Source organism: Cyanistes caeruleus, chromosome 15, assembly GCF_971803275.1.
Source record: "Cyanistes caeruleus chromosome 15, bCyaCae1.hap1.1, whole genome shotgun sequence".
NCBI classification, from domain to species: domain Eukaryota; kingdom Metazoa; phylum Chordata; class Aves; order Passeriformes; family Paridae; genus Cyanistes; species Cyanistes caeruleus.
The window spans coordinates 1,454,618-1,482,168 of record NC_141715.1 but is presented as its reverse complement, the minus strand read 5'-3'; the positions used below and the strand labels follow the sequence as shown (position 1 = coordinate 1,482,168).

Here is a 27,551-nt window from a genome sequence, read left to right as displayed (position 1 = left end):
AATTCCTGCAGGAGCATCAGCAGCCCAGGCAGAGCAGCTCACCTCAGACTCCTGGAACCCAACGGGTTCTCCTTTCTCAGGGGTTGCTTTGACTGCTCCAAACTGAAGATTTCAGTTCCTGTCACACAGCAAAGCAGGGATTCACACTTCTTAATGGGGGATCTGGGTATCTGGAAGAGTCACTCTCTTAGATGTACTTTGGGGTTTGCAGGATCTCATTTTCCATAGGTTTGGCGTTTGAGCTGGTGCTGATGAAGGTTTGTGTTCCTCTCCCAGGTACAAGGTGTTACACAATGGGCACCACCAGGAACACGAGAAGCTTCCCATCCACACCGACCCCGAGTCCCAAGAGTCCTGTTTCTAGTCCTGGGCCCAGAAGAGGAAGAGCAGAGACCTTTTAGGCTATCCCAAGGATTCACAGACAGAAGGACTTGAAAATCCATCCATCTGCATTGTCTTGGTGCCTCCTGCAGCGAATTCCCAGGAATGTCCAGCCGTGGGAGCTGGCTGGGAGCACGGGGAGGCTCAGACCTGCTGTCCCTGTCCCTGCAGGAGCAGCTGGAGCACGGCTGTGCCAGAGCCCTGCTCCAGCAGGGAGGGATTCCTGGCAAAGGCAGGACACAAAGCAGCTCCAAACCACCCTGTGCAGGGACTCCTGCTGCCCCTTTCCAGCTGCCCTCTGCTCAGCCCTGTCCTGGGGTCTCAAGCTGTGGCTGAAGCCCAGCAGGGTGGGACTGAGCTGCCCCATCCCCGCTGGCTCCTGCCTGGACACCGGACCCTGTCAGTGGAGCAGTGCCACGTTTTCTCCAGGAGAACAAGAGGAAATGTCTGCTGCCCTTTGGTTCCAGCCCCTGGGGGTGGTTTGGTTCCAGCTGCTGCTTCACCCACCCTGCTGAGCTCTGGAAATGCTGTGGCTGTGTTTCCTGGCCGAGGAGGATTCCAGGGATGTGCAGGGAGTGGGACCAGCCACGGCCGTGCTCTGCCATTCCCTGGGGATGGGATCCCACCAGGATGGGATGTCCCCTGGAGCCCAGAGCTGTCCCCATCCCTCCCCTGAGCAAACCTGGGGCATCCTGAGGCTGCAGGAAGCTTGGCCAGGAGCCAGAGCCACTCTGTAATGGATCACTAAGTGCCATCTTGGAAAACAAACCATCTAAACCCTTTTCTAGCTACATTTGGAAGAGAGACTTCTACTTACCTTTGCCACCTTTATTTTTCTATTTGTTGCTGGTCTCTTCCAGTTGAGGCAAGAAGTTTTCCAGACTTTTCCAGTCTCACCATTTGCAAAGATCTCAGTCCTCAGCTGCTCTCTGCATGTCGATGTTGCCACGTTCCTCGTGAGCTGCTTCTCCCTTTGCATGGAAAGGGTGGGCAAGGCTCTAAACTCCCCAAATTTGGGAAAAGGATTTTCATGCAGGATCAAGACCACGAGCCTCGACCCTTTTTAGGTGAAGATCTACCCCAGAGATGCCACCCTGAGCCTAGGAAATAAAATTGTACTTTGTCATATCGTGTAACCATGTACAGATATTTTTAATGTACAAAGAAAAGCTGACATTATTTATTATTTTTTATCAGGAACATGTGTTTTTTTTCATTAAAAGCTTCTAGCCCAAGGAGCTTAACATTCTATGTATTATTATTTAGTAATATTTCTGTTGCTATGTGACAGGTATTTACTGTAAACAGACAAATCCTGCTCGGAACAAACAAAAATATTGCTCAGTTGGAGAAATTTTGTGCATGAGAAGAACAAGTGGATTCCTGGCCATGGTGTCTGACTTCTTTAAATATTTCTTCCACAGCAAAGTCACTGCTAAAGCTTCACATCCTTTTCCTTTAGGATTCAGAAGGACACTGGGCAGAAACAGCCTCGGTTGGAAGGCTGAGGTAGAAAATTGCTGCCTGCTGGAGAGACACAAATTATTGGTGTTTGTGGTGGAAGGTGCTCCTGGTTCATCACTGGGACCTGGTTGGCAATGTCCTGTTTTATAGAGGCTTTTATTTCCAAAAAATAAATCATTTAACTTCACTCTTGATACCAGAACAGTGAGTGAAAAAAAATCCATTCTTGAAAGTTTGGAAAAAAATCCATCCAGGGCTGCTTGAGTGCTGTTGATCCTCCTGCTCTGTGGAAGTGCCCACAGGGGTTTTGTTGGGGCCTGGGCACACGAGGCTGCAGAACAGCTTGGCTCAGCTCCACCTCAAGTGTCAAATTTCTTAAAGAAATCCTAAAAAAAACTTTTCTCTGTCCCCATTGAAGGGCAACAAAATCTTGGTGTGAAATTTCCTGGAGTGAGATGGAACCAGCAGCACGGGGAAGCCACAGGGAAAGGTTCTTTGGTTCTGCTTTGTCCTTCAGGCATTGTTTTCTCCTTTACTTTTATGTGCATTAGGAAAAATTCTCTTGAATTTAAAATAAACTCCCAGTTTCTTGAATTTAAAATAAACTCCCCAGGGACAACATTCCCAAGGTTCTGTCAGTGGGAGCAGTGGCTCACCAGCCAAAATGGTCAACAGCTCTCACTGGGAAAAGGCTCCTCTTCCATCTGGATGAAATTCCAAACACGAAATGTCCGTGTCCTGTGTCACCTCTCATCCCTCCCTGGCTCAGCAAACCTGGCAGCTCCTGTTAATCCAACAATAATCCCAGCACAGCTCCTGCCAGCCCAGCACTGCCACTGGGCCATCAACAGCAGCAGAATTTCCCTGGAAAAGATGGGAAGGTCCCATCTGGATTTCCCAGTTCAGCTTTTGCCCATCTTGGCTGGTGGTGCCAGCCCTGGCCTGTGCTCAGTGATGTGTGGTGCAGTGGCTGCTCCTAAAAATAAAAACTCTCCGGACATGGCAGTGAACTCCAGCTTGGGCTCGTTTCTGGTGCTGTTTGCACTCAAACCCCAGTCTGGGAGCAGGTTCCACCTCCCCACGGGAGCTCCAGGAGCTGGAACACTGCCAGGAGGGGACAGCCAGGTGGGATTTGGGATCTGCTCCCAGGAACAGGGACAGGAGGAGAGGGAACAGCCTCAGGCTGGGCCAGGGGAGGCTCAGGGTGGACAGCAGCAGGAATTTCCCCATGGAAAGGGAGCTCAGGCACTGGAACTGCCCAGGGAGTTGTGCAGAGCCCCCCTGAGCTCCTTTTCTCCAGGCTGAGCCCCTTCCCAGCTCCCTCAGCTGCTCCAGCCCCTTCCCAGCTCCGTTCCCTGGCTCCAGCCCCTGCAGGTCCCTCCTCACTGAGGACACAGAACTGGGCCCCTCGAGGTCCCCCAGCAGAGCCAGCACAGGGGACAGGCCCTGCCCTGCTCCTGACTGTCCTCCTGCCCACAGGAATTCTGCCCTCTTCAGCTTCATTCGTTCCCATTCAGGATTTATTTGCAGTCCAGGAGCCCCCACCTTGTCCTGGCCCCTTCCCTGGAGGATTCCCAGGTCCCTGTGGAGCTGCTGGTGGGATCAGAGCCATCCAAACGGATTCATGTGAGAAATGACAGCCAAGGGTCACTGGGATGTTGGGCAGCGTGAATCCCTTGCTCCAGAGACATTTCTTTGGCCAGCTCTGCTCCTCCAGGGGTGTCTGTTCCACCAAAGGACACTGGGAATGTGTCACTGAAAACCTGCACACGAGGCAGAGCTGAGGGGTGAACGATGCTCACCTTGTCTCTGACTCCAAATGGCTTTGATTTTACCTCACCTGCTCCTCCTGTCCCCTGCTGGGATCCAGAGCTCTGGGAACCATCAGCAGTACTGTATCAGCTACATAAATGCAATTTCTGCATTTCCAAAACTCGCAATTCAGGGATTACTAACAGGGATCTTCAGCCTAAAGCTCATCTCAGCCCAAGGTCGTGGCTTTCAGGGTGGAATTCACTCCCAACCGGCTCTGCTCAGCAAGAGGGGGAATCAGAAGGTATTTAAGGCACTTATTTGTGTCAGCCTGACTTAATAAGGTGCACAGAACCAACCAATGGGGCCCAGATCGTGTCCATCTCATTCCCAGCACAGATGAAAAGCAGGGAGCAGCTCCAGCCAAGTGTTGGTTTGGGAGCAGGCAGCCCACACAGGCAGCCTGAGGCATTCCCACCCAGCTCTGGCAATGCTGAAGCCAAGGAGAGCATTTCCATCCCGAACCTGGCAGCTGGGAACCCTTCCCCAGCTTAGGATCCCCTTTTTTCTCCACATCCTGAGCCATCCCTGAACCCTGTCACCATCAACTCCTTACAGCTTCTCCTCAAACAGAAACACTTCCAAAATCCTTTCCTTTTTGCAAGCCAAGCAGCGATTTTGCCTTCCCAGATGGGAGGGAAAAGCCAACACGAGGCCGAGCCCCCTCTGCTGTGCCCACACTCACCCTGGCCTTTCTCTCATCACCTTCTCTACTATTTAGATGACCTTTCCCAGGCACCTGAGCCTCTCCCAGCTGGGATCTCTGCATCCTCCTCCAGGAGCTGTGGGAAAAGCAGTGTCAAAGTCATCTCAGACTCATTCCCAATCCATCAGTGGCATCCCCACCTGCCTTTTGCAGCTGACCTGGACCTGGAAGTGCTCATTTCTCCTCAGTGACTGCACCTGCACAGAGGGACAGAAATCCAACCAAGATTTTGCTTACCCGGTGTTGCTGAGTCAGAGCTGACCCAGGGAAGAAATTCCTGTTTGATGTTTTCCCCAAAGCCACATCTAGGAGGGAAGCAGGGCACAGAGGTGATGCAATCACAGCTTCCTTCATCATTTCCTTACTTTGCAGGTTAAATGTTTGCCAGGCTTTGAACTCCAGCCAAGCTTCCCCTGGTACCCAGATGTGAATATCCCCGTTTTCAGGGGGTGTGAATGGATCCCAGCTTGTCCCCCCAGAGCTGAGAGGTGCAGCTGGAATTCCCTGTGCTGCAGGAAGAGCAGGATCACTGTCCCCTCGCCTGCAGGGACAGCAGCTGCTCCTCCTGCCACGCTCCAGGCACAGAGGGAACAGAAACCTGCCACAGAAACATCTGGGAAACCCTCCCTTGCCATGGTGAGTGAATAAAAGTGCCTGAAACAGCCACGAAATGGAGAGAGAGGAGGAAGCTGAGACCCAAAAGATCAAATCCCTGGCAGATCCTCCCCCAGCCCTCAGGAGATGGACACAGGGGATCCAGGCACTGGTGTAAAAGGGGTGTCACATTTCAGAGGTGAAAATTACTGCAAGGATCAATTCATTCCAGAGATACTGAATATAAACAAACACTTTATTTGTGTAAATACTTCTGCAAAAGGCTGGAGTGAGGAGATACCAGCTGGAGAAGTGGTGCAATACTCCAGAAACTCAGTAACATTTTCTGGACTAAAACGGTAAATCTGACAGAATCAATGATTCAGAGGACTTGAAACACTTCTAGAAAGGGTCACAATTGTTTTGGCTGAATATCATTGAATACATTATCTACGGTTAATTAAATACAAGAGTTATAATAAACCATTGACTGTGATCCTGCATTAAAGCAAATTTAGTAACATTCACATTCTCTGGTGTTTAGTGCTCCACCTCCAGTCAGCACAGAGCAAGGCTGAGGAAATGCTCCCTTTAGGCACCATTCTCTTCCTCCTATCCCATGGATTCCTACTTTCACATTAACCCAAGAATTCCCACAGAGAGGCAGAGAAAACCAACACTGGCTTTGCTGTGTGGAGCAGCTTTACCTCAGTTTTACAGAGCTAAACATGATGGAAATGCCCATTAACCACATTTACCCCAAATTCAGAGAATCACCATCAGGATGATGAACAAAATTGGATAAAATGGTCTAAACTGTACAGCTTTTACCTCAGGAAGTGTCATTTTCTAGGCTGGTAACACCAATTTTAAACAAGCACGGATGAGAGACCAGGCCAGAGCTGGGAATTGGCCTTTGCCAGCCCCGGGCACCCTGTGAGGGCAACACCAAAATGTGAATTTTACACCTGCACTGGCAGCAAATCCCCACCAAACCCTGTGGGCACCGGGAGCACCTTTCAATACACAACACACACACGTTTTGGGGCAAATAGCAGCAGTTTTTACTGACCTTGTGGAAGATGTGCAGCCAGGAGTGAGCACAAGCCAGCCCCAGAGCGCCCTGGCTGTGTCCCAACACGGAGCCTGCGCTGCCACAGCCACCAGGCAGCTCCACATCCCCTTTTCTGCCTGCCTGAAGGGAAAGCTCTCAGCTTCCAGCCAGCTAGAACGGGCAGGTTTGTGTTCAAGAGGGTGGAACCAACAATCAGCAACTTGATTTCCATAGTACAGAGTCAAATACACCACGAAAATGAAATCTAACAGTACAAAATGCTTGAGAACATTCTGTTTCCAAGGTGCTAAACATGGGGGCTTCCTTTGCCCCCAAAAATGGGTTGAATACCTCTAGAAACTACCACAGATCACCAAATTCTCTACTTTATTTTTTTTTTTTTTCTGCTTCTGGCCTTCTTTGCAACAGCTGGAGAATATTCTGACCCTTCCAGAAATGCACACAAGACACCAAGATTGTGCTCAACAGGTTTACTCAGACTGGACTCTTAAATGCTCAAGAAAAAGGCACAGATTAAAAGAGACTCTGATGACTCTTTTTGAACACAGCAAATGGAATTGTTGTTTAGAAGGAGAAAAGAAAATACTGCTATGAATTGTATGGGCTGAAAAGTTCAAATCTTCTTCCCCATTCCCAATTATTGGCCTTCATTAAAATGGATCTTAAATTAAATTGTATAAACATATGAAATAAAGTCTCAGTATTAGGAAGTCTTGTTTTTGTTTTTTGTTTCCTCTATGTACAACTCTTAGTATACAATTTGTACTTTCCATTTTACATTTAACTACATCCTCCTGGCCACACAGGGAGAGCCGAGGGTGCCTTGGTGGGAAATGCTTTGCATTTGGAAAAAAAAAAAAAAAAAAAAAAAATAAATCCTGCTTTTTCTTGGCCAGCAGTGCCAGGGGGAGGGAGGGCAGGTTGGGGGGCACCCCTCAGATGTAGTCATCCTCCACGGGCTCCCCATTGACATCACAGTAGTGGATGAAGATGGCCACGACCCTCTGGAACACCCCTTTCCTGACCTGGCGCAGCTCCGAGATCTCCTCGCCGATGGTCTCCATGCAGATGTCAGCTGAGAGCTGCCCCTTCCTCCTCGGGGCGTAGATGGTGGCTGGGGAAAGACAGCAAGGAAAAGGGGATGTTTCTCTCAAAAATATTCCCCAGCCAGGCTGGTTTTGCATTCAGACTTGGCAAAAGAGGCAAAGGGAAAAAGCCACCCTTGATTCCTTAAATTCCACCTTTAAGGAATGTTCTCTCCTGCCTTCCTCAGAGCTCTCCCAGTGCTCATGCCCAAATGTCTGGGAGTGAAATGAATCCCAGAGCATCAGAAACCCTCTCCCTGACATAATTCCAGGTTATCCATCACTTGAATGCTTTATAAGCAGCAGCAATTAAAGATAAAGCAGCAGCATTCTCCTTAATTTTGATGGCTTTAACACCATGACTCTTTTAACATCCTGACTCCTAAACCTTCATATTGAACTACAAGCATCAAGTCAAGCCAAAATAAAATTAAATTACATCATTCCAAAATAAAGTTTTAAAAAGAAATTTAAAAATAAAACCAGAGAAAGGCATAGAAAAAAAAATAAAAACATAAAAAAAATCTCTTCCTCATCCTCTTGAGATTCCTAAACTGGAGCTGGATAAGAATATCCAGATCAGGATCAATTAAAAATACCTCTAACGAAGATTCCAGGATGTTCCTAATTAAGTAATGGGAGAACACATTTTTCTCTGCTACCAAGCAAGGTTTTTAATTGAGCCCCAGGCACTGCCTACCATCATATCTTAGCAGACAAGTTCCTAAATAGAAAGAGACACATCTACAAGAAATTCTAACCCACATCATCTCTGTTCCAGAGTTTACAAGTTCAGTTTTTAACTTTTATATCAAATTCCTGTGAGTTTTTTGACTTCTCTCCAGCCTACCTTAACAACAGATCTACCAAAACCAGCCCAAGGAGTGGAAAACTGAAAAAAGAAAGGGATGCAAGTTCTGTGAAGAAGCCAAGCAGGTTACTCACTCCTCTCATCATCCTCGAAGTCGTATCTGGCGTAGCTGTTGGGCTCTGCTGTCCTCAGGGACCTCAGCCAGGGGAAGTCAGTGATCATGGAATAAGGAGCACCATCCACAATGCCTGGGAGAGGGACAGAGAGGAAAACACCACCCCTGCAGCACCAGCACCCTGCAGATCAGCACACAGCATCTCCTCACTTGATTCCCCCACTGAGCTGAGCCCCCCACTTTCCTCACAAGGAACATTCTCCACTTCTCTGGTGATGATGCAGAGCTGCTTCTCTTAGCAAGAGGCTGAGCAGGAGCCCTCAGCTCCCCACCAACTCTCACCTTCCAGGGTGTAAATGTCTCTGCCCCAGGGGTACTTGGGGTACTTCTTCAGGTCCTCTTCAGTCCTGGTGGCCTCAGGGAAGAACTCGTATTTAATCAGCTCTCTGGGGAGAAGGAGGGAGAGGTTACAGCCAGGAAATGGGGAGGTGGGAGGGAGAAAAACCAAATCAGAAATCCTAATGCACGACCTCCCCTTAAATGAGCCTGAATCCATGGAAAAACTGCCCCAAGACCCTCACACCAGCTCAGCATCCACCCCTTCACTTTGGACAGCCAACAGGGACAGGTTCAGAACTGCTGGATGAGATCCATTGGACACAATTCCCTGCTGCTGGGAATTTTCAGGAGCTGGTACTGATCGAACATCACCTTCCACAGAAACCAACACTATTTCTTGAAGCAAATCACTCTTTTAAAAATAACTTGTTTTCAGCTTTGAAGACAGTTCCCAACTATCCCAACAATGTACAACTGCATTATTGCTGGATGAATGTGATGGTTATTGCTGGAGAATTTATAGGAGTTTCCATATGGGTTTACAGCCTGTTTCATACTAAAACTGATTTTAATGACACTGAATTTACACTGCAGAATTCAGCCTTCAGTAGTAACCAAACTGATTTTTTTTGGTTTTAATTTAATCTGGGTGACAGAATAGAGCAATCTGGAGCTGCAGCTGCTCCAGGACACTTGGCAGAGTCCCTGGAGGGGATGGCCAGGGCTGTGCTGAGTACTCACTGGTTGATGTTGGCTATGGTGTCCATCCAGCTGCGCACCCGCACCTTGTTCCGCACGTTGGGGGGGTTGCTGAACTCGTGGATGATGCAGATGTGGTAGGGGTAGGGGCCACTGAAGATCTTCTGCTCCAGAGTCAGCGTGTCCACCTGGGGACAAAGACTTGTGAGCACCACAAACACTGGGAAGGGGTTACAGAGTCAAGAGCAAACAGATATCGAGCGAATCCCCGGAAAACGCAGCGGTGAGAGAGGATTTTAACAACACAAATAAATGCAGGACTGAGAGGAGTGAAATTTCTCCAGTGCAGCTTTTCCAATTTATCTTCTTGAGTGCTGGAACTGGATGGGTAATGTCTGATTTCTGATGTCTTTCCCAACTACTCCAATGTGGAAATTAACTCCATAAAATTACAGAATGGTCTAAAACTACATTCATTCCCCAGAATTTTTGTTATGAGGAAGGGATCAGTGATTTGGGGTTTTATTCCCATCTAGTATTTTTACCACCTTTAAAAGATGTGGTTTCAAAGCAAAGCTAATTTTATGGATTTTATGTACAATCAACCTTCCCTTGTTGGGAAACCAAGACAGGAAAGCATGAGAGGAGCAGCACCACAGAGGAATAAAATCAAACATTCCCAACCTTCCAGATCTTAAACGAAGCCCTCATAAGTCTTTGTCAGATGATTTAAACCACTCCCTAAATGTCCCTGCTTCCAGCTCCTACACAGCCTGGGAGGAGAGGGTGGCTCCCAGTCCCACCAGTGTCCTCCTTCAGCATCAGGAGCCTCCAGTATCCCAAACTCTGCTGCTCCTCAGCCTCTCAGGACGTGGGTTCAGGATTTCAGATCCCTCTGCTCACACACAGCTACAGGAGCACCCAGGTTCTTGCAGTCTGAGTTATTCAGTTTGGAATTAATTCAATGCATTCTAGTTTACAATATCCTCTAATGCAATGAATCTGGAGATAGTGAATTGTAATATTTCATCTATCAGAGTATCTTCAGATCCAAGTAGCAGATTCTGCAATAAAAGCCTTGCTGAGCTCTAAATGACCAAATTTCAGAGTTGTGCTGCTGTAACATTTCCTGCCTCAACTGCAAACCCCCCAGGCAGAGCTCCAGGTGTGTTCCCAGAGAATCCAGGCTGGTTCTGTACCTGCTGCATGGGACGAAGGTAAATGATCCTGTTCCTCTCTGGGGGCATCCTGAGGATCTGGTCCAGGACCTGATCCATGTTCAGCTTCTTGCACTGGGCGTAGTCAAAGCGATTCACAACGGGGGCGTTCTCCACCTTCAGGTGCTTCAACACACGGCACCTTGTAGCTGGAAAAGAGCAAATCCAGGTATTAAAAGGAAATAAAAGATCTCAGGAGCCTCCTGTCAGAGAATTTCAAGGCTGGCAGGTTCAAAAGAAGGCAAACAAGCAATATAAGTACCAAAAGATTACATAAGTGCATCAGATAGAGCTCAGCTCTTCATTTTTTCCATATTATCATCAGACTTTTCAGCTGTGACCTTGTTAGAAGTTGCCTTTTAAAAGGCCATGTCAAATTTCATTTAATAACCTTTTTCTCCCTCTGTTTCCTTTCACTGGAATGGTCTGTGGACTGCCACAACTTCCAGAATCAGCTCAAACACGGAGGATTGGGGAGCCACATAATGGAAAATAAAATCCTGCTCATGTAATCCAAATTTCCTTCAAAATCAATGTGTGTTCTAAGTATTCTGGAATAAAGAAATAATTCCATTTTTTCTGCTAGGCAGACAGATCTGATATCAAAAGAAAAAGTCTTCATTTAGATGGTGCAGAAAACAAAAAATGACCCAATCCAGGAGCAGTCACACCCTGGCATGTGAAACTAATGCAACCTAAGTGCCAGCACTGCAAACAGATTTTTATCATGTCAAGGAGCAAAAGTATCATCCTGTCAGCTAAGAAACCTATGGGAGAATGAAGAAATGAGAGAAAAACAAGGTACTCAAACTCATTTCATCAACTCCTAATTACTCTATTACCACTCTTCAATAAACATCTCATCTCCCTAATTGTCAAATCATTTCAGCTGTTGATTTTCAGATATTAATCTTTATTAAAGCTGTTATAAGAACCATTCAAAGTGGGAAGCAGCAATATTTGGAGTTCTAATTCAACAGCAATGCAGCTGATGAATACAAAATGAGCAGTGGCCTGACTTGAATTCTTTCAGGAACTTCCAGCAATGCCAGAGGGAGGAGGCAGCTGTGGCATGAAGCACATACCATGGATGAACATCATTTTGGGGCAGTCTTTCAGCACCAAATCTGTTATTCCACAGTTGGTCAATGTGATTCCTACGAGATTTTTGGATTTCAAAGTCAGTACCTGGGGGGAAAAAAAAAAAAAAATTAAAAAAATGTATGAAAGGGTAAAAATGAAAAGAACAAATAAATTAAATTTTACAAGATACAGGAGGATATCAATAAATATAATACAGCTTCAGTTCCCAACAGGTGATAAAGCTGCAGGGAGTGAAGGAACAGACCTTACCTGAACATGATCATCCTCAATCACGGGGTCACTGGTACTGGTGGATTTGTCAGCTGTCCTTTTCCTCTTGGTGGTTTGCCTTGGCTTTGGCTTTGCTACTTCTGGAAACAAAAAGATGGAAAAATCTTTCCTCTGCTTTGTGTTAGGACAGCTGAGAACAGCCCATGACAACTCTTCCCACACAGGTAAATCCAAACACCTGCCTGGCTCCAAAGCAAAGCTCTCCTTGCTCAAACACCACTGTCAGCTTTGTGCTCAGAAATATTCCCAATAAATAACTTTATAGGTGAAAACCCAGGAATGCTGAACCTACACCACAGAAAGATGTGGAGCCAGGGAAAGAAAAAATTCATGGTTAGGTTACACTTGAATCTCTGCAGGAAACAGAACATCCTTGACAAATACAAGACCCAAAATAGCTTTAATGTTTAAATAGTAGAAATTTTCTCAAACTTGTGGAAAATCTGTTCTTTGTAACTGTCACTAAGTTTTTCCTAATATTGCAAAGATGCCCAGGTATAAAATCCTTTAATGTTCCCAAGCTCCACCAGGGACCTCAAATTCCTGCTTGATTTAAGAGATGAGTCTTTGAAAAGAAATCATCACAAGCATTATTTCCAACAGGAAGAGGAAAAAAATGCCCTAGAATTAATTTTCTGTCATTAACAGATAGAAAAGAGAAATTATTTCTCTAAAACTAAACTTTCTTTATTAAAACACATGGCATGTGCACAAAGATCTCCAATTAATTACTGGTCCTCAGGTAGAAACCAGACATTTTAAATTTAATAGCAAGACCTTGAAAAGTGAACTTCATCTACCTGCAGAACATCTGAGGAGATTTAGGTTTTGTTAACTTGGGAGCATTAAATAATCTGGATAAACACCAGGATATGAAGTGTTTGAATCATTCCATGTTAACAGAGGCAGGAATTTGCCCTCAATCTTCCCTACCTCCAACACTCAGTTGTATAAGCAGCACATTTCATCTTTCAGTTTCATTTTACCTGCCAGATATTCCCAGCAAAGAATCCTGGATATATGAGGTTGTACCAGACCAGGATGATTATTTTGGAAACCAAGTATATTGGAAAGAAACAGCGAGTTCCCCTCTCACATGTGTTGTTTTCTCCCTTCATTCCAGCCCTTCAGGGAGTTTATTTTATGTCAGATGAACAAAACAATAATGTAAAGCATGAAGATGTTTAATAAAAAGACAATTTTCAGTAAGTTTGATCACTCTGCCTTAAACACTTGGAAGGAGAACCCAGGTCAGGTCCAAAAGCCTGGCTCAACTGTAATTATGACTTTATTGGTTGATAAAGCACCAGTTGTAACCTTTGCCTTCTTGTTCAGATCTAAATGTAGCTGCTGCCTTTGCAGGGAGGATTTCAATGGAGAGACAACTTCTGTTTCAATGAATCACAGCCTTCACAGGCAGGCAGAGCTACCAAAAAATAGAATTTGCTTTTCAAAGGAGTAAAGCAAATACTGGTTAGGATGTACAGAGAACACAAACAGAAAGAGCTGCAGGGAGGAAAAAGTCAGTGGTGCTTTTAGAAAAGCCTGATTTTACCTGGTGATGCACACCTCTGTTCCATCTGACCCTTACACATCACTCAGGTTTAAATCCCTGCACATCAGAGCTCCCTGGGGGAGCAGCAGCTGCTCAGAGCTGTCTGGTGGCAGCACTGCACGTACTCAGGCTTTACTCTGTGTGTAAATCCTACCTGGCTCTGACACCAGAGGCACGTGGGACAGTCTGCTCCTGGCCCTGGTCAGGGGTCTCCGTGGATACTCCTCCTTGCAGTCCAGCTCCCAGCCCGGGGGCTGCGTGCTCTGCTCCTGGCTGCCAGCCCCACAGGCACTCCCACTAGTCCTGTCATCCCCAGGCTCTCCTGCAGCCCCACAGTCTGGCAGTGTCCTAAGTGCAAAGTCTGGCCCGTCCCTGCAGGCTCCACTCGTGGAGGGGCTCTCCCCATCACACCCCCCGCTCGTCCTGTGCTGCGCGGCCTTGGAGGAGCACCGGGAACAAACGGAGCTCTCCTCGGGCTCCCTCTCGCTGGATCCATCCCTCCTGCAAGGAGAGCAGCCACACTGCCTGGACTCCTCCCCAGCTGCTGGGCTGCTGTCAGCAGAGTGGCTCTGGGCTGCCTGGGCACAGTCAGCACTGGGAGAAGCAGCACTGCAGGAGCTGGGTGTTGCCGTGGATGCCGGGGCGGTGCTGCCGTAGGAATCCTTGCTCTTGCTCCTCTCAGGCATGTCACTGGCTGCTTTCATGTCAGCTTTGATCTGCTCACTGGTCACCTGGCAGCCCTTCTCACAGCTGCTCTCCTCCACGGGGAACTGCTTGGCCTGGCTCCCATGGCTGGTGCTGCATCTCTTCCGCAGGGGAGTCTTGCCTTTGCCGCTCACTGCGGGAGCCAAGGGAGGGACAACAGTGAGGAACCTCAAATAAACCTGAGTGTTACACAGGGCAGCCCAGAGGACAAGGACAATCTCCCCAGGAATGGGAATTATTAGTAGTTGTAGCTGTTGCTGCATCTTTCTAACATCTTGCAGCTATTTTTTGGAGTGATGTGCTGGAAGGTTGCCTCACAAAAACACCAAATTGTCCCTGCTCACACAGGCACAACAATATCAAAGACACACTGATAAGAGAATCAAGGAATATGGAATAGTTTGGGTTGGAAGGACCTTACACCTCATCCAGTGCCACCCCTGCCATGGCAGGGGCACCTTCCACTGGCCCAGGCTGCTCCAGCCCCATCCAGCCTGGCCTGGGGCACTGCCAGGGATCCAGGGGCAGCCCCAGCTGCTCTGGGCACCTGTGCCAGGGGGCATTTTTTTCTCTAGTATCTAATCTAGAGAGGCTTCTGTTTTCTTAAATATGAGGATTCAAACAGGAACAGAGACAGGACTGAAGTTCACCTTTCAGCAGCAGCCCTCAGCTCCCCCTCCTGGGTCTGGCCAGTGCTGCCAGCAGTAGCAGCAGTCTCAGCTCACAGTGAATAAAAACCCACACAAATCATAACAGAACTTAATCCCAGGATCCCTGAGGTGGGAAAAGCCCTCCCAGCCCATCCAGCCCCAGCTGTGTCCCATCCCCACCCTGTCCCCAGCCCAGAGCACCAAGTGCCACCTCCAGCCCTTTCCTGGACACCTCCAGGGATGGGGATCCAAACCTCCCCTGCCAAGGCCTGAGCTCCCTTTCCATGCAGGAATTCCTCCTGAATATCTGTCTTAATCCTCTCAGCTCATTACACTACCCAAGCCCCAAACCCCAAATACTGGCAAGTACAAAAGTTGATGCAAATTCTCTCCAAACAGATTCTTTCCTCCCTGAAACCAGAGCTGACATCCACACTGTGGGCTCACAGGCTTGATAAATTCTGTCCCCTTGGGAATCCTGAAGAGGAGCTGCAGGTTCCTGATCAGTGCAGCACCACTATTTGTGTTTCTGCATGAGATCTGTGACTGGAGCTCAAAATACATCCTTGTACCTTCATTCTACATTCCAAACTAAGCTAGAAATGAACCTGAACCACAGGGAAAAACTGAAGCTTAAGGAGGAATGTCACACACCTGAAGGCTCTCTGGTTTCCACTGGATCCCTGCTCTTCTCTTCCCCATCTGAGTAACTCTGTGCAATGCTGTTGGAGATGCAGGCTCTGGAAGTGCCCATGTTTTCCTCCTCATCCTCACTGTCCGAATCATGGATGGTAATAGGAGTCGCTTTTACAACAGGTTGAATTCCACTTGGTCCTGAGAAGGAGAAAATCAACATTTCATGCATCAACCAAGCATGGATTGAAGGGCTTGAAAAACTGGTAAGGACTGCTTGAAAAACTGGTAAGGAATTAATTTGAGTTAATTTAACCGCCCATTCTGTGGGTCCCTCACTGCAATCTAAATGGGAGAAGAGCAAAATGCTGCATTTTAGCATTAAAACATTCTGGTTTGGAAGGGGAAGAGTGTCACAATGCAGTGTTACTTCATGTTGTTGAGATATTCAGCACAAAATTATATACATTATATATTTGCAAAAAGTGGCAAAAAATTACTGCCTTGTGTCGCTAATACAAATTAAATTAACACTGGAACAAGTTGTGCTGGCTTGAGAGAAAGCAAAAACAACCCAAGTGCTGCAATGGAAGAACTAAGGCCACAAACACCAACAGAGCAACAGGACAAGTTCATTCAGGCCTTCTGACTTTTATTATACTGAGCACTAAAATCAGGCTTTAAGCTCAAGGTATTTCCCTGCATATGCAAAGAAAGCTCTGGGCTGTGACACAGAATAAATTCCATCACAGCACTAAGCTGTGCTGACATCATTATGCAAAATCAGACAACCCAGCTGAAGCAAAGCATCCAAAACCAGACTTCACAGTGGAAAATGAATCCCTCAGAGAGATACCAAGAGGTGATTTCTTCCCAAACCCAGTTACCTGCTTGCTCCTCATCCACCTCCATGGGAACAACAGCCTGGCTGGGAGCTGGCAGCTCGTCCTGGCCCTGCCCAGCAGCCTCCCCTTCCTCCTGTGCCACCTCCTCCATCTCATTCAAGGCTGCAAGGGGGAACAGGAGGTCAGGAACAGGAACCAGAATGAACAGAGCTCTCCAACACCCACGAGAAATAAATAATAACTGCCTTGATTCCCTTGGTGAGCCTCTGGGCTGCACAAAATCTCTCAGAGATTTGCTCTACCTCTCTGTAGCCAAAGCCCAGTCTAACTTTCGGGGTTTAGTTCACTCAGCAAAGATTTAAGCTCCACACCAGGAGCTGAAAGAGCAACAAACTTCCAATACATATTCCTATCTTCACCAGGAGCCCATGTGAGTGGGTGAGCAGATAAAATCCCCCCCCAAAATCTCTCCCAGGATTACCCTCAGCCCCAATCTGCTGCTCCTCAGCAGGGCCCTCCTGGCGCAGCTCGTTCTCCTCATTCTGCTCGTTGGGGTGCTGGTGGTTGTTATGGTGGATGTTGGGGTTGTTGTTGTTGTTGTTCTGGTGGTTGTTGTTGTTGTCATTGTCATTGTTGGAGTTCTGATTGCTCACCAGGGCAGAGGAGACCCCAATTCCTGTGCCTGCACTTAGGCCCACACGAGCACAACCCTGGAAACAAAGAGCAGAAATTCAGATTTGAAAACATGGACTCGGTATCCCAACATTCCCTAAAGGCAACAGGAAAACCACTCTGCTGGAATTGTCTGGGACAGCACAACACTAACAGGGAAACTGCCCCTCAGATTCCCTGACTGCAAGGTCCATCTGCATCCCCTTGCAGGCTGGCAACCCAGAACTCACACTGTTAAACTCCTAATGAAAGGGGAAGTCCTCAAAGCACTTCATTTTAATCTATTAATTGTGTTAATCAATTAATTTGCTGTGGGATCATGACATAAATACAAACAGCAGATCAGAGTCGTCTCAGCACACAGCAGCCTCGAGGCACCATCAATGACCAAAGGAAGCAGGTTTTACACTTCCCATTGCCTGCCAGCAGCTTACCGAGCTTGTGTAACACAAGGATTTGTGTTACAGTCTGGCAGGGGAAAACGTGAAGAAATACAATTACTACTATTTGAAAGCACTTCAAAAGGGAAACACTACCCCCATTTCACCCAGCAAAAAATCATAAAAACCTCTTAGTATTGGAAAGAGAGGCCTAAGAGGAAAAAAAAAAAAATATAAAAAGCAGCAGCACAGTGAGGTATGAGCAGAGATCTTGAGAGAATCACTGGTTTACTTTTGATAGAATCAATGAGTTTTATTTTCTGGCCACACATTCATTCCTTGCCTCTGCTCCCATTTGCAGAAGCAAGTGCAAACCAGAGTAATTCATTACCAACCTCTTCAATTAATGACAACTTTGAGAAGAATGCACAGCAGCTGGAGCACACCGGGTTGCCAATGCAATGGAAACAAGTAAAAATCCTGGCAATGAGAAAAAGCCAAACCATTCCCTGGGATTTACCTTTGGAGGCTCTCTGAACATCTGGTCCAGAGAAATAAACTCCAAGCTTGGCAGTAACTCGATGAACTGACTGAAAGAGTCCAGCTTGATGGCGTGGCATCTCACCAGGGTCAGGTCAACCAGGCGGGTCCACCTCGAGTGGTCTGGGAACACAAGAGAAGCCTTTCCTGAGGGATTCCCACCTCATTCCTTGTTTATTACCCCCTTTTTTCAGATCTGAGAGCAGCATCCTCTGGATCTCCATCCTGCTCCCAGCACCACCATGGCCCCAAAGCAAGCATCATCTACTGTACTTACTAACAACAGAACAAGCAGTACTAGAGCAGAGAAATTCTGGTTTAGCACAGAAATTCATATAATAGCTCTGAAATTTCAAAGGTGTGCAATACCTGTGATCCAATTATTTGGGTTATGTAGATGTGGGCAGTTGTAAATGACCAGATACTTGATGAAAGAAAAAACTTCATTTACAGCTTTCATACCAATATCTGTAATAATTCCTGGATTTTCAACCACATCAGCCAAGCCGTACCTCACCAAGTCCGTACTCGTCATTTTACCTATGAAAGAGAGGAGCAGACACAGCAGTAAATTTGCCTTTTATAGCAGGATTTTCTAACTCCTTATTGATCAGATTATTCCTTTAATAAAGCTCAGCTTTCCCAGTCTCAGGGAGTGAGGAAAACCAGATTTGGCTGTATGAATGAGATCAGCAGCCTCAATACATGCAACATTAATGCTCTTATTAATCACTGAGAACTTGATTGAAAACACAGCAATCTCTGTAATCCTTAGGTTCTTTATGGATATAAAAAGTGTCATACACTGTAGTAAAAACTCATCAACGTAGCCTAGGTGAAGAGTTTCAAACTGTGGGAATTCCAGTTCAGCCATCTTCAAAGCAGAAAAAACACCATCTTTGGTCAAGGAAGGCTGGATCCGCACTTCGTGCAACCTGCAGGGAATTCAGAATTGCTCCTATCAAAAATCAGCCCAAAACACAGAAAACACTCAAGAAGGGGCCTTGTTCTAATAAAATAGAGAATCTGACAGGACTCAGAGGGTATTTGCAATTATTTTAATCACAGAACACTCTAATTATGCAAGGTTTATATGTGTATTCTTTAAACTTTGATGGTGTTTGTGAGGTGCCTCTGCCCAGGGAGGCAAAGATTTAATTTCAGATAAGCATTGTTAAAGTGAGAGGCATGGCTTTGAAGCTGGAGAAGAATAAATTCCAAACTTCCATCCCTCTTGTCTCGAGGGATGTGCCCTGTAAGAATTGTCCCACCCCAGACACTCATGGGGTGGCAGCCCAGGGTGTTTTGATTGGGTTTGAGCTCCTGAGGTTTCTCCCTTGCTCTGTCCTTATTAGACCCTGATCTTAAACTCTACCCTGGCTCTGTCCCACAAAACCCACCACCCTGCTTCTGTTCAGAGCTCTCTGTCTCTGGAGTTAAGCTGAGTTTTATTTATTCCTGTGGTGAATAAATGGTTTCCTGAGCTTAACCAAGCAGAAGCTCATCTCATTGAATTCTCATGTCGGTCACCAGTAACTGCAGCCTCCCTGGACATGATCCTGCAGCTGTGGCTCTGTCCCTTGGATGTCATTTCTCAGACATTTACTTTGAAAAAGGAGAAGCAAAGAGAGATCTGAAGGGAAGTACCTTCGTGCAGCAGTTATGATGAGGTAGCCAAGATCCACTTCAAGTGCATTCTTGCAAGCTCCCAGAACTATAGTGTGCAAATTCCTGAAACCACCTGGCAAATAAAGAACACCCTTCTTACACTTCAGCCTCACATCACAGCCTTCAGCCCTACACATTTTCACTAGTGCTGTCTTCACCTTTTTTACCAAATCAAGAAAACAAATATTTGCACCCAACTCCTCCAATCCTGGTTCTGCTCATCAACAAATGCAGCTCATTCAGAGCTAACTGCAGTTAGAATATCAAAAGTATACCCAATACAGAGCATATTTAGCACTACAACCATAGTTCCAAACACTCAAACATGAATATGCTACAGACAAAAAAATCCAGAATTTCCTAAATTTTTAATGTATTTATTTGTTTTTATTTAAATATGAGGGATTAGGATTTTCCCACCTGATCTCCAGCTGTCTTCTACCACGTGCTGGATAAGTCCTCCAAGAAATGGAACACGGACCAGTTCCAAGTGCTCCAGATTCCTGGCAGAAGCCAGGCCTGTCACCAGGGGAACGTACTTCAGAGAGTTTGTGGGTCCTGCACACAACAAGGCCAGAAAGACAGAGCAGATTGTTCACTTCTCCCTGAATTATCCCATGGAAGAACTAAAACACACCCACACATATCCCTCTAGAGCAGGAAGTCAACAGAACCACACAGCACCAAGTAAGGGACAGGACAGGGAGAGATTTCTGTCCAACACCACAAATCAAGCAAGGGCTGCTCTCAGAATGTGGAATTCCAAGACTTTAACAGAACCAGATTTCCTCCATGCTCTACCATCCCCTTCAGACAGGAAGAATCCCTCTTACCAGCACAGTTCCTCATGACAAAAGCACGCAAGCTGATACAAAGGAAATCTTTAAAAGGCTGTGGTTTGGTGAGTCTCACCCACTTCAAATAAAGGTGCCTCAGCATTGGGATACAAGGAATCTCAGGGACATTCACCCCTAATAATACATAAACAAAACAAACAAACATTTTAAACAAGCTTTAAACCAATCCACTGCATGACAAATTCCTGGCTTTCAAAAGGAAGCTTTTCTGTGCTTTGTGGCAAGTGAGAAAAGCTGTGAGCACTTGAAACACAAGTTCTTCACCTTGGTTTGTCAGTAATTCTTTAGAACTTGCCCTCTGCACCTGCTATCAAATATCCAACTAAGATCTCCAAGGTGCCACAGCCCAAACTCCCTCTCCTCCAAAGAATTACAAATCTGCAGAGTTTCAAAGCCTTTAAATCCATCCACCTTTGTTGAAGCCAACTACTTCAGCACAACCACACTCACCTACTAAGTGCAAAGTCTGAATTTTAGCTCCTATAGGAATTTTCAGCTTGTTCTCAGGAGGAATTGGAAAAGCACCATTACGATTACGAAACTTCCCTAAAATGTGGACTTGGGGCATGTATGTCCAAATAGCTTCCACCAGCTCTAAATGAGAGGTCTCAACACCCTGGATAAAAGGAAGCAAAGCAAATGCTCTAACACCAGTTCAACAACAACATCCTCTTAACCATGTAAACTACAGAATGCAACATTATTTCACTTTTCATTTCTAGCACGACTTGTCTTTTTAAAAGCAGAGGGATCAGAGATTTAATTCCTCGCTGGGCTTAGGAGCACCTGGGATTTCCAGTGGTGCAACTAAAAATAGTTCTCATTAGTAAACAGGGTCGCAATTAACTCCTCCCTGTGCAGCCAGGCCTAAGCCAAAGCCCTGGAAGCACCGAGTCCCTGCCACAATTTTTAACAGTGCTGAAGGAGGTTCTCTCCCAAGCCCAGCCACTCACCAGCAAATTTGGACAGGCCTGCAAAGCCTCTAAAACTCCAGGAATGCTGAAAGCTTCGTGGCCACGGACTCGGCGCCTTTCCAGATACCTGGGATGAAGACCATAAAGTTGTTCAATGTCTGGCATCTTCCTCAGCAGCGTTAGGAAGCTGGAATCAGTGAAACCTAAGACAACAACAACACATTTGGTATTGGTGTGGCAGCAGACACTCATCTGCGAAGGGAAAGCCAAACACACTTCTCTCTTTATGTGGCAGTTCTGTGACGCTGGAAAGATGCACTTGGTGAAGCAATAGCTTTTCTTTTACTTCTACAGTCTACAAATCATAACCTAAATATTCCTCTGCCTTGAATTTTGCAGGCTTGCTACAGGTTTCCTTCAGAGGAGCTGCATGGCTGCAGGGTTCACTCTCTCCTTCCTCACATGAAGCTTTGTGGGTCTATTTCTCCTGGAATTTCATTTATCAACACCATGGCTCAAAAAAATCCCAGCTGGATCCCTTATTTCAGTTCACTGTTCACCACAGCTCACATTTCTCACAGAAACAGGAAGGTTTCTTAAAGCAAAAGTTTATTTTATTCTAGTGAAAGCACATAAAAAGGATTTTAACTGGGTGAGTTACTTGTATTTACACCTATTTTAGGTTAGATCTAAACACTTGCTTAATACCAGCCACAGTCAATCTCAATTTACAAATCCTCTCATTTTCAGAATTCCCTCATTTTAGCTGTGCTCCCCACCAAATCCCAGCAGTGCAATTTAAACCCAACAGAAATCCTGGTACTCACAGGGTTCACCCAGATTGACAAATTTATCTATTGATCTGCAGGTGACTCGAAGTGTGACATCAAAACTTATCCTTACATTGTTAAGTGCTGGCAGATGAGTTGCTCTTTCACTCCACTGTATTTTTTGCTGTCTGCATGCAAACAGCCTCTTCATGGCATAACCCCTGGATAAACTCCCTTCCAACAATCAGACAAACACAGATTGTATTGACAGGTGCCTACAGAGCACTCCCAGTCACAGAATCACAGAATGAACTGGCTTGGAAAAGACCTTTGAGATCATCAAGTCCAACCTATGACCTAATACAGCAACACCCCAAATTTGTATTTACAAGCAGACAGAAACTTGGCAAGCCATTCCTCGAGGCAGCCACGCAAAGGAAGGGAAGATGCAAGCAAAGGCAGGTTTGTTGTGCACAGGTGAGTGGCAGGGAGCAGCAGGGGGCTCACCTGTGGGCATGTACTCCCACCAACGCCCCGCACACAGATCCACCACCTTGACCACGCGCAGGTACAGCGTCACGGCCTCCTTCAGCTTCCTCGACAGGCACTCCATGCACATGATGTCCTGCAAGGGCAGGTACCTGGGGAGAGAAAAACCAGCCCCTGCTTCAGCACAGCTGCAGCTGTCCCAAACCACGGCCTGACTGCAGCAAGGGGGGCATTTCTAACCCGGCAGGATGCCCATGCACGCGGAATCGTCAGGCCGCGCTCTCGGTGAACGTGGTTTTGCTAAAGCAGAGTGACTCAGCAGTTTCTGACACTCAGGATGGAATATTCATACAAATATTAAATGTACAGATGACTTGGTTCTCTAGTAAATCATAGGATCACAGAATGTTTGGGTTGGAAGGGACCTTAAAGCCCATCCAGTGCCATCCCCTGCCATGGCAGGGACACCTCTCACTGTCCCAGGCCGCTCCCAGCCCCATCCAGCCTGGCCTGGGGCATTTCCAGGGATCCAGGGCCTCCACACCCTGACAGGGAACAATTCCTTCCTTAAAGTTAATTTAAACCAGCCCTAACCTTGCTGACCAAGCTATTTGCCTCAACAAGTTTGGTTAAGTTACTTTCTTTTTCTAGCATATACTGCAAACTCAATTTCCAAATATTTTTTCCAATGTTTTCCAGGAATTTGTTGGTGAGGCATTAGTTTTGGATAATAGGACTGAGTGAACATCTGGGAGAAGGACTTTGCAGTAGGGGAGATCACATCCTCATCCCAGATCCCTTCTGCAGATGCAACAATTCCCAAACAATCACCTCAACTGTGCCCTACCCAAAGCGTATTTCTGCTCTAAAATCAGTATTTATAACAGAATTAAATCACTTATTTCTATCTTCTTCATTCTAACATTCATGACACTCACATAAATTAATCTTCAAGACTGAATAAACCATTTGCCCTCCCTTTTTATCCACCAGTCCACTCGTGGTACATCCACCGTTTACTGTGTCACAAACGGGTAAAGTTGGAGGAAAAACAAAGAACTCCAAAATAACAAGCACCAAATTGATTTCTGCCAGGCTGCTCACCGAAAGATGTGGCAAAGCACTTCATGAGAGAGTTGGTTCATGTAATCTTTTGGCTCCTCAGCTTTGGTAGACTCTGCCCCTTCCCTGCTCACCGCGCTCGCTTTCACAGTTTTCCGCCGGGGCCCCATCTCTGCACCGAGCTCTGCTGGGAGGAAACGGGCACAGAGTTATGAAATTCAGGGCAACTGAAACACAAAAGGGACACAGCAGAGGAGGGAACAGCAGCTAAGCTGCAAAAAAACAAGTTGTGGTTTTATTAGACAGAAGGGCTCAGACAGAACCTGAGGATTATCAGGCAAACCGGACAGACCCTCCCAGCTGAGGGAGTGATGAAGAAAAACCAGAGGTTTAAGCAAAGATCAGTTCTTTTTGTGAATAAAAAAATCTTCAGAGCTCCCTCCCTGAGATCGAGACAGCCACAGGGGAGCTGTGCAGAGATCACCAGCTCAGCACCAACAACAACATTCCAGTGCAAAATAAAAGTCCAAAGTCTGTCCAGCAGGAAAACAATTTCTTTATCCTTTTTGAAAAAACGAGCTCCTGCCGATCACTCTCCAAAAATGCCCCATCAGAAGTCCTCAAACCAGCTCCTCTTCCAGGTGAGAACACCAAGCAAAATATTCAGGTTGCTGGGTTAAAGATCAAAGCCATAGAAAGTCTCTGTTTGAAAGCAGCTTGCAGGATCCTCTGCTCCCTCCACACAGGCACTGCAACCACAACGTGTCAATGTCTCAGGTAAAAACACCCAGAGTTATCACAAAATAATCAAGTGAAACAAAGATGAACTCAATGCTAACAGGAAATCACCTTCTACCGATGCTGAGAGATCCTTTCACGACTGTATCTGGCAAAGATTTATTTTATTCCAACACAAGAACAAGGATGAGGAGGGCAAAGCATCACCAGCTCAGTGAACCGGGGTTTAACAGGTTGGATACCAAAATTTAGTGGGATTGAGGAAAAACAACTGGTTAAAAAAGGCAGATTTTGGAAAAACTTTCAGCAAAACCTCCGTTGCAGCCTCTCTATGATGCCAAAATTTTAAATATTGACAGCTTCACCGTGATTTAATTATTGCAAATCATGTCGTTTCACACCTTCTGGGTGTGTTTTAAGCTAGTAACTGCATGTTGCCGTGATTTAATTTTGAAGGGGGATATTCAAACAATAAATCCCCACCTTGTGCCTGTGAGCAGTGGGAAATGGATCCCTGCTCCTCTGGATTGGGGGAATTCTCCAGCCAGGAGTGAAGACCCTGTGTTTGTTTTTCTTTTTGGGGCAGGCTGGAAGGGTTCAGTTTGGGGTGATCAACCTCATCCAGGTCAAAATGAACTATTTACAGACTGAATTCCAGGGAAAACATCGATTCCCAGTCACCTGGGATAGCTCCATTTGAACAGAGGATTGCAACACAAGCTAAAAACCTCCAGACTGGCACAGCCACGATGCGCTGGGTACGATCCAGCAGGGAAGAGAACGGCAAAAGGACTGGCACAAAAGGCAAGAGAAATAAAAATATTAACAATCGAAGCAGGGAAAAATCCTGTAAGACACAATTCCAACCAGCACAACCCGCCCCTGCCGTGAAGGGGGGAAGAAGGATTTGTCCCTATGAGTCTGCAGTTTCTGCACAATAAAAGCTCCTCCTGGGGTTATTTTGAGCTAATGAGTACAGCTTTGACACCTCATTCTACATTAGCGAGCTGACCCCGTTTAAAAATAGAAAGCAAATAACCACGGCAAAAAGAAAGCTTTATATATTCAATAAAGCAAATGGAGATTTTGCGGCCCCCACCTCAGTTAATTCCCGACAATGAACGTGGCGTGAAACAACAGCTCGACACGCTCTATTCTTGATGAGTGAATACCCCACGGACCTTAAAGAGCTTAAAAACCCACGGGGAGGCTCCGCAGAAACGAAAATTGTGGAAAAACGCAGCGAGAGCAGCGAGGGCCGGCCCGGCAGGCGCGGGGTACAGAGGGGCGCTCCCGAAGCGGAGGGGAAAACGCGAGGCCGAGCCGATTTGTGCCGAGATAAGCGAAGGAAAAATGGGTTTCCCCATAGCCCCGGCACCGCCGTTCTCTCACGGTGGGGCCCGCGGGGCCTGTGACAGCGGCGCCGGCCCGAGCCCGCGGGGCCGGGAGGCAGCGGCAGCCTCCGGCTCCCCGCCCCGCCGCCCCGGGGGCCGAGCCAGCCGCACCCCCGTCCCCTCGCTGCCCTCCCCCGGCCCTCGCTGCCCTCACCTGCCCTCGCTCCCCTCGCCGCCCTCGCCCCGGTTGTGGCCGCGGGGGAGCCCCGGCCCCGCTTCCTGCGCGGCCCCTTCCGCCAGCGCCGCCGCTTCCGCCTCCGGGCCCGCTTCCGCTTCCGGCCCCGCCGCCACCCTCAGGGCGGCACTGCCCGGCCCGGCGGGCGCTGAGGGCTCCCAGGGCTCCCAGGGCTCCGAGGGTTCTCGGTGCTCTCAGGGTTCTCAGGGCTGCCCGGGCGCTCAGGGCTCCGGTGCTGCGGTTCTCAGGCTGGGCTCGCCCAGCTCAGGGCGGCAGGGCTGGGATGCGGTGAGGGCGTTCGGGCAGAGCGCTGTCACAGCCACAGATGTGCCGAGCTGGAGGGACACACGAGCATGGAGCAGCCTCGGCTCTGCCAGCTGTCCCGGCTGGGATGCGCTTTAAGTCCCTTCCAGCCCAAACCGTTCCATGATTCTATGATCATCCAGGGCAGCTCCTGGCCCTGCACAGACCCCCAACAATCCCAGCTCCATCCCTGGAGCGCTGTCCAAGCTCTCCTGGAGCTCTGGCAGCCTCGGGGCCGGGACCATTCCCTGGGGAGCCTGGGCAGTGCCAGCACCCTCTGGGGGAAGAACCTTTCCCAAAATCCAACCCAAACCTCCCCTGGCCCAGCTCCAGTCCTTCCCTGGCTGCTGTCCCTGTCCCAGGGGCTGCAAACCCTGAAAAATCCCCCCTTGGCCTCCTCCAGCTGAACAATCCCAGCGCCCTCAGCTGCTCCTCCGTGGCCTCTCCAGACCCTTCCCATCCCCGTGTCCCTCCTTTGGATTCTCTCTGGGAGCTTTCCAAGTGATTTTTCCTGGAGAGTCTTTACCCTGGCCCCAAAAGGCCTGCCAGCTGCCTCCCGTGTGTATTTGCAGGTCTGTACTTAAGCCATGTTTTAATCACTGTGTTTGGGCAGATCCCAGCAGAAATCACCATTTCCTCAACATTTTCAAGTCACGTTTCATGTAAACCTCAAGGGATTGGGCAACAAGGCTCGTTCATCACCCAGCAGACTGTTTGTGAGTTATTTTTTGTGAATGACAACATGCAAAGACTCAGCAGTGGTAATCCCAGAGGAATCCACAACGCTCTGTGGCAGGGTAGAAATAACAAATTCTTGTGGATTTTGGATGTGTCAAGAGCATCTCTGAGGTTGGAAAAGGCCTCAGAGATCACCACAACATCAAAACCAGCAGAACCTCCAAAAAATATGACCCAAAAACAAGTGAGGCTTCCTGTGGGAAGAGCAGAGTCAGGTCCAGCAGAGCTTGTCCTGCCCTCCCTCACCCCAAGGCAGGGGACACAGGGGGTGGCAGTGAGAGAAGGTCGCCTGAAGGACACAGAAGACACTAAATGGAATTCAGGAATTTGGGCAGGGCCTAGGGGTTGAAGTGTCATTGAAACAGTCAGAGAATGTGAATGGTGAAGTGGTTACAAGACAGACAACAGAAACCAAACCACCCCATTTGTTCCTAAACAGAAACCCTGTGATTTATCCCACAGGTTGTTTGTGAATCTTTGAAGGTTTTTGGATTGTTCCCTTTCTTTCTCCCTCCACTGCCATATGTGGGAAAAATTGGAATTTGGGGCACTCAAGGATATCTGAACTAAAAGCCAAAGGAAAACAATCAGAAATCAGAGATGCTGAAGAGTCATAATAAAAATTCTGTTCTGGTCTTGATCAGCTGCAAAATAAAAGAGCACATTGCATTTCTTGTTTCTCATTTACAGCTGGTGGAAGCTATTTGGACACACACAGTTTATATTTCATAATAAATTTTATATTTAATAATTAAATAATAACATTTTATATTTTAGGGGGAGTTAATTAT

General features: G+C 47.1%; 2 protein-coding genes across 15 annotated transcripts in view; one reads left to right on the top strand and one right to left on the bottom strand.

Moving 5' to 3' along the window:
• The window catches only part of HTR4 (5-hydroxytryptamine receptor 4), a 70,413-nt gene extending 63,671 nt beyond the window's left edge, over positions 1 to 6,742 (top strand). For 3 of the 4 annotated variants that reach the window (XM_086851575.1, XM_086851573.1, XM_023936304.2), the window contains one exon: positions 277 to 6,742. In XM_086851575.1, the coding sequence (XP_086707701.1) occupies positions 277 to 364 (88 nt within the window). In that variant the 3' untranslated portion in view covers positions 365 to 6,742. The remainder of the gene's footprint in view (positions 1 to 276) is intronic. The other variant, XR_002867862.2, reaches the window with a different exon arrangement.
• Positions 6,488 to 25,797, bottom strand: FBXO38 (F-box protein 38). 11 transcript variants are annotated; one of them, XM_086851564.1, is made up of 23 exons: positions 25,699 to 25,775; positions 23,736 to 24,161; positions 23,455 to 23,596; positions 22,369 to 22,502; positions 21,131 to 21,294; positions 20,628 to 20,793; positions 20,154 to 20,291; positions 19,741 to 19,878; positions 19,300 to 19,393; positions 18,457 to 18,587; positions 18,022 to 18,192; positions 17,633 to 17,775; positions 16,542 to 16,770; positions 16,103 to 16,222; positions 15,237 to 15,416; positions 13,382 to 14,065; positions 11,652 to 11,752; positions 11,384 to 11,486; positions 10,281 to 10,447; positions 9,124 to 9,269; positions 8,386 to 8,489; positions 8,063 to 8,176; positions 6,488 to 7,146 (listed from the first exon to the last, which is right to left on the bottom strand). In XM_086851564.1, exons 3-23 carry the CDS (start codon positions 23,580 to 23,582, stop codon positions 6,968 to 6,970), a joined length of 3,534 nt encoding a protein of 1,177 aa, XP_086707690.1. In that variant the 5' UTR covers positions 23,583 to 23,596; positions 23,736 to 24,161; positions 25,699 to 25,775; the 3' UTR covers positions 6,488 to 6,967. The 11 variants fall into 11 exon arrangements, with proteins under 11 accessions (XP_086707690.1, XP_086707696.1, XP_086707689.1 ...); XM_086851570.1 differs by having other exon boundaries at positions 21,131 to 21,218; positions 25,699 to 25,764; XM_086851563.1 differs by lacking the exon at positions 23,736 to 24,161 and having other exon boundaries at positions 23,455 to 23,599; positions 25,699 to 25,797.
• Between the last annotated feature and the right edge of the window lie 1,754 nt (positions 25,798 to 27,551).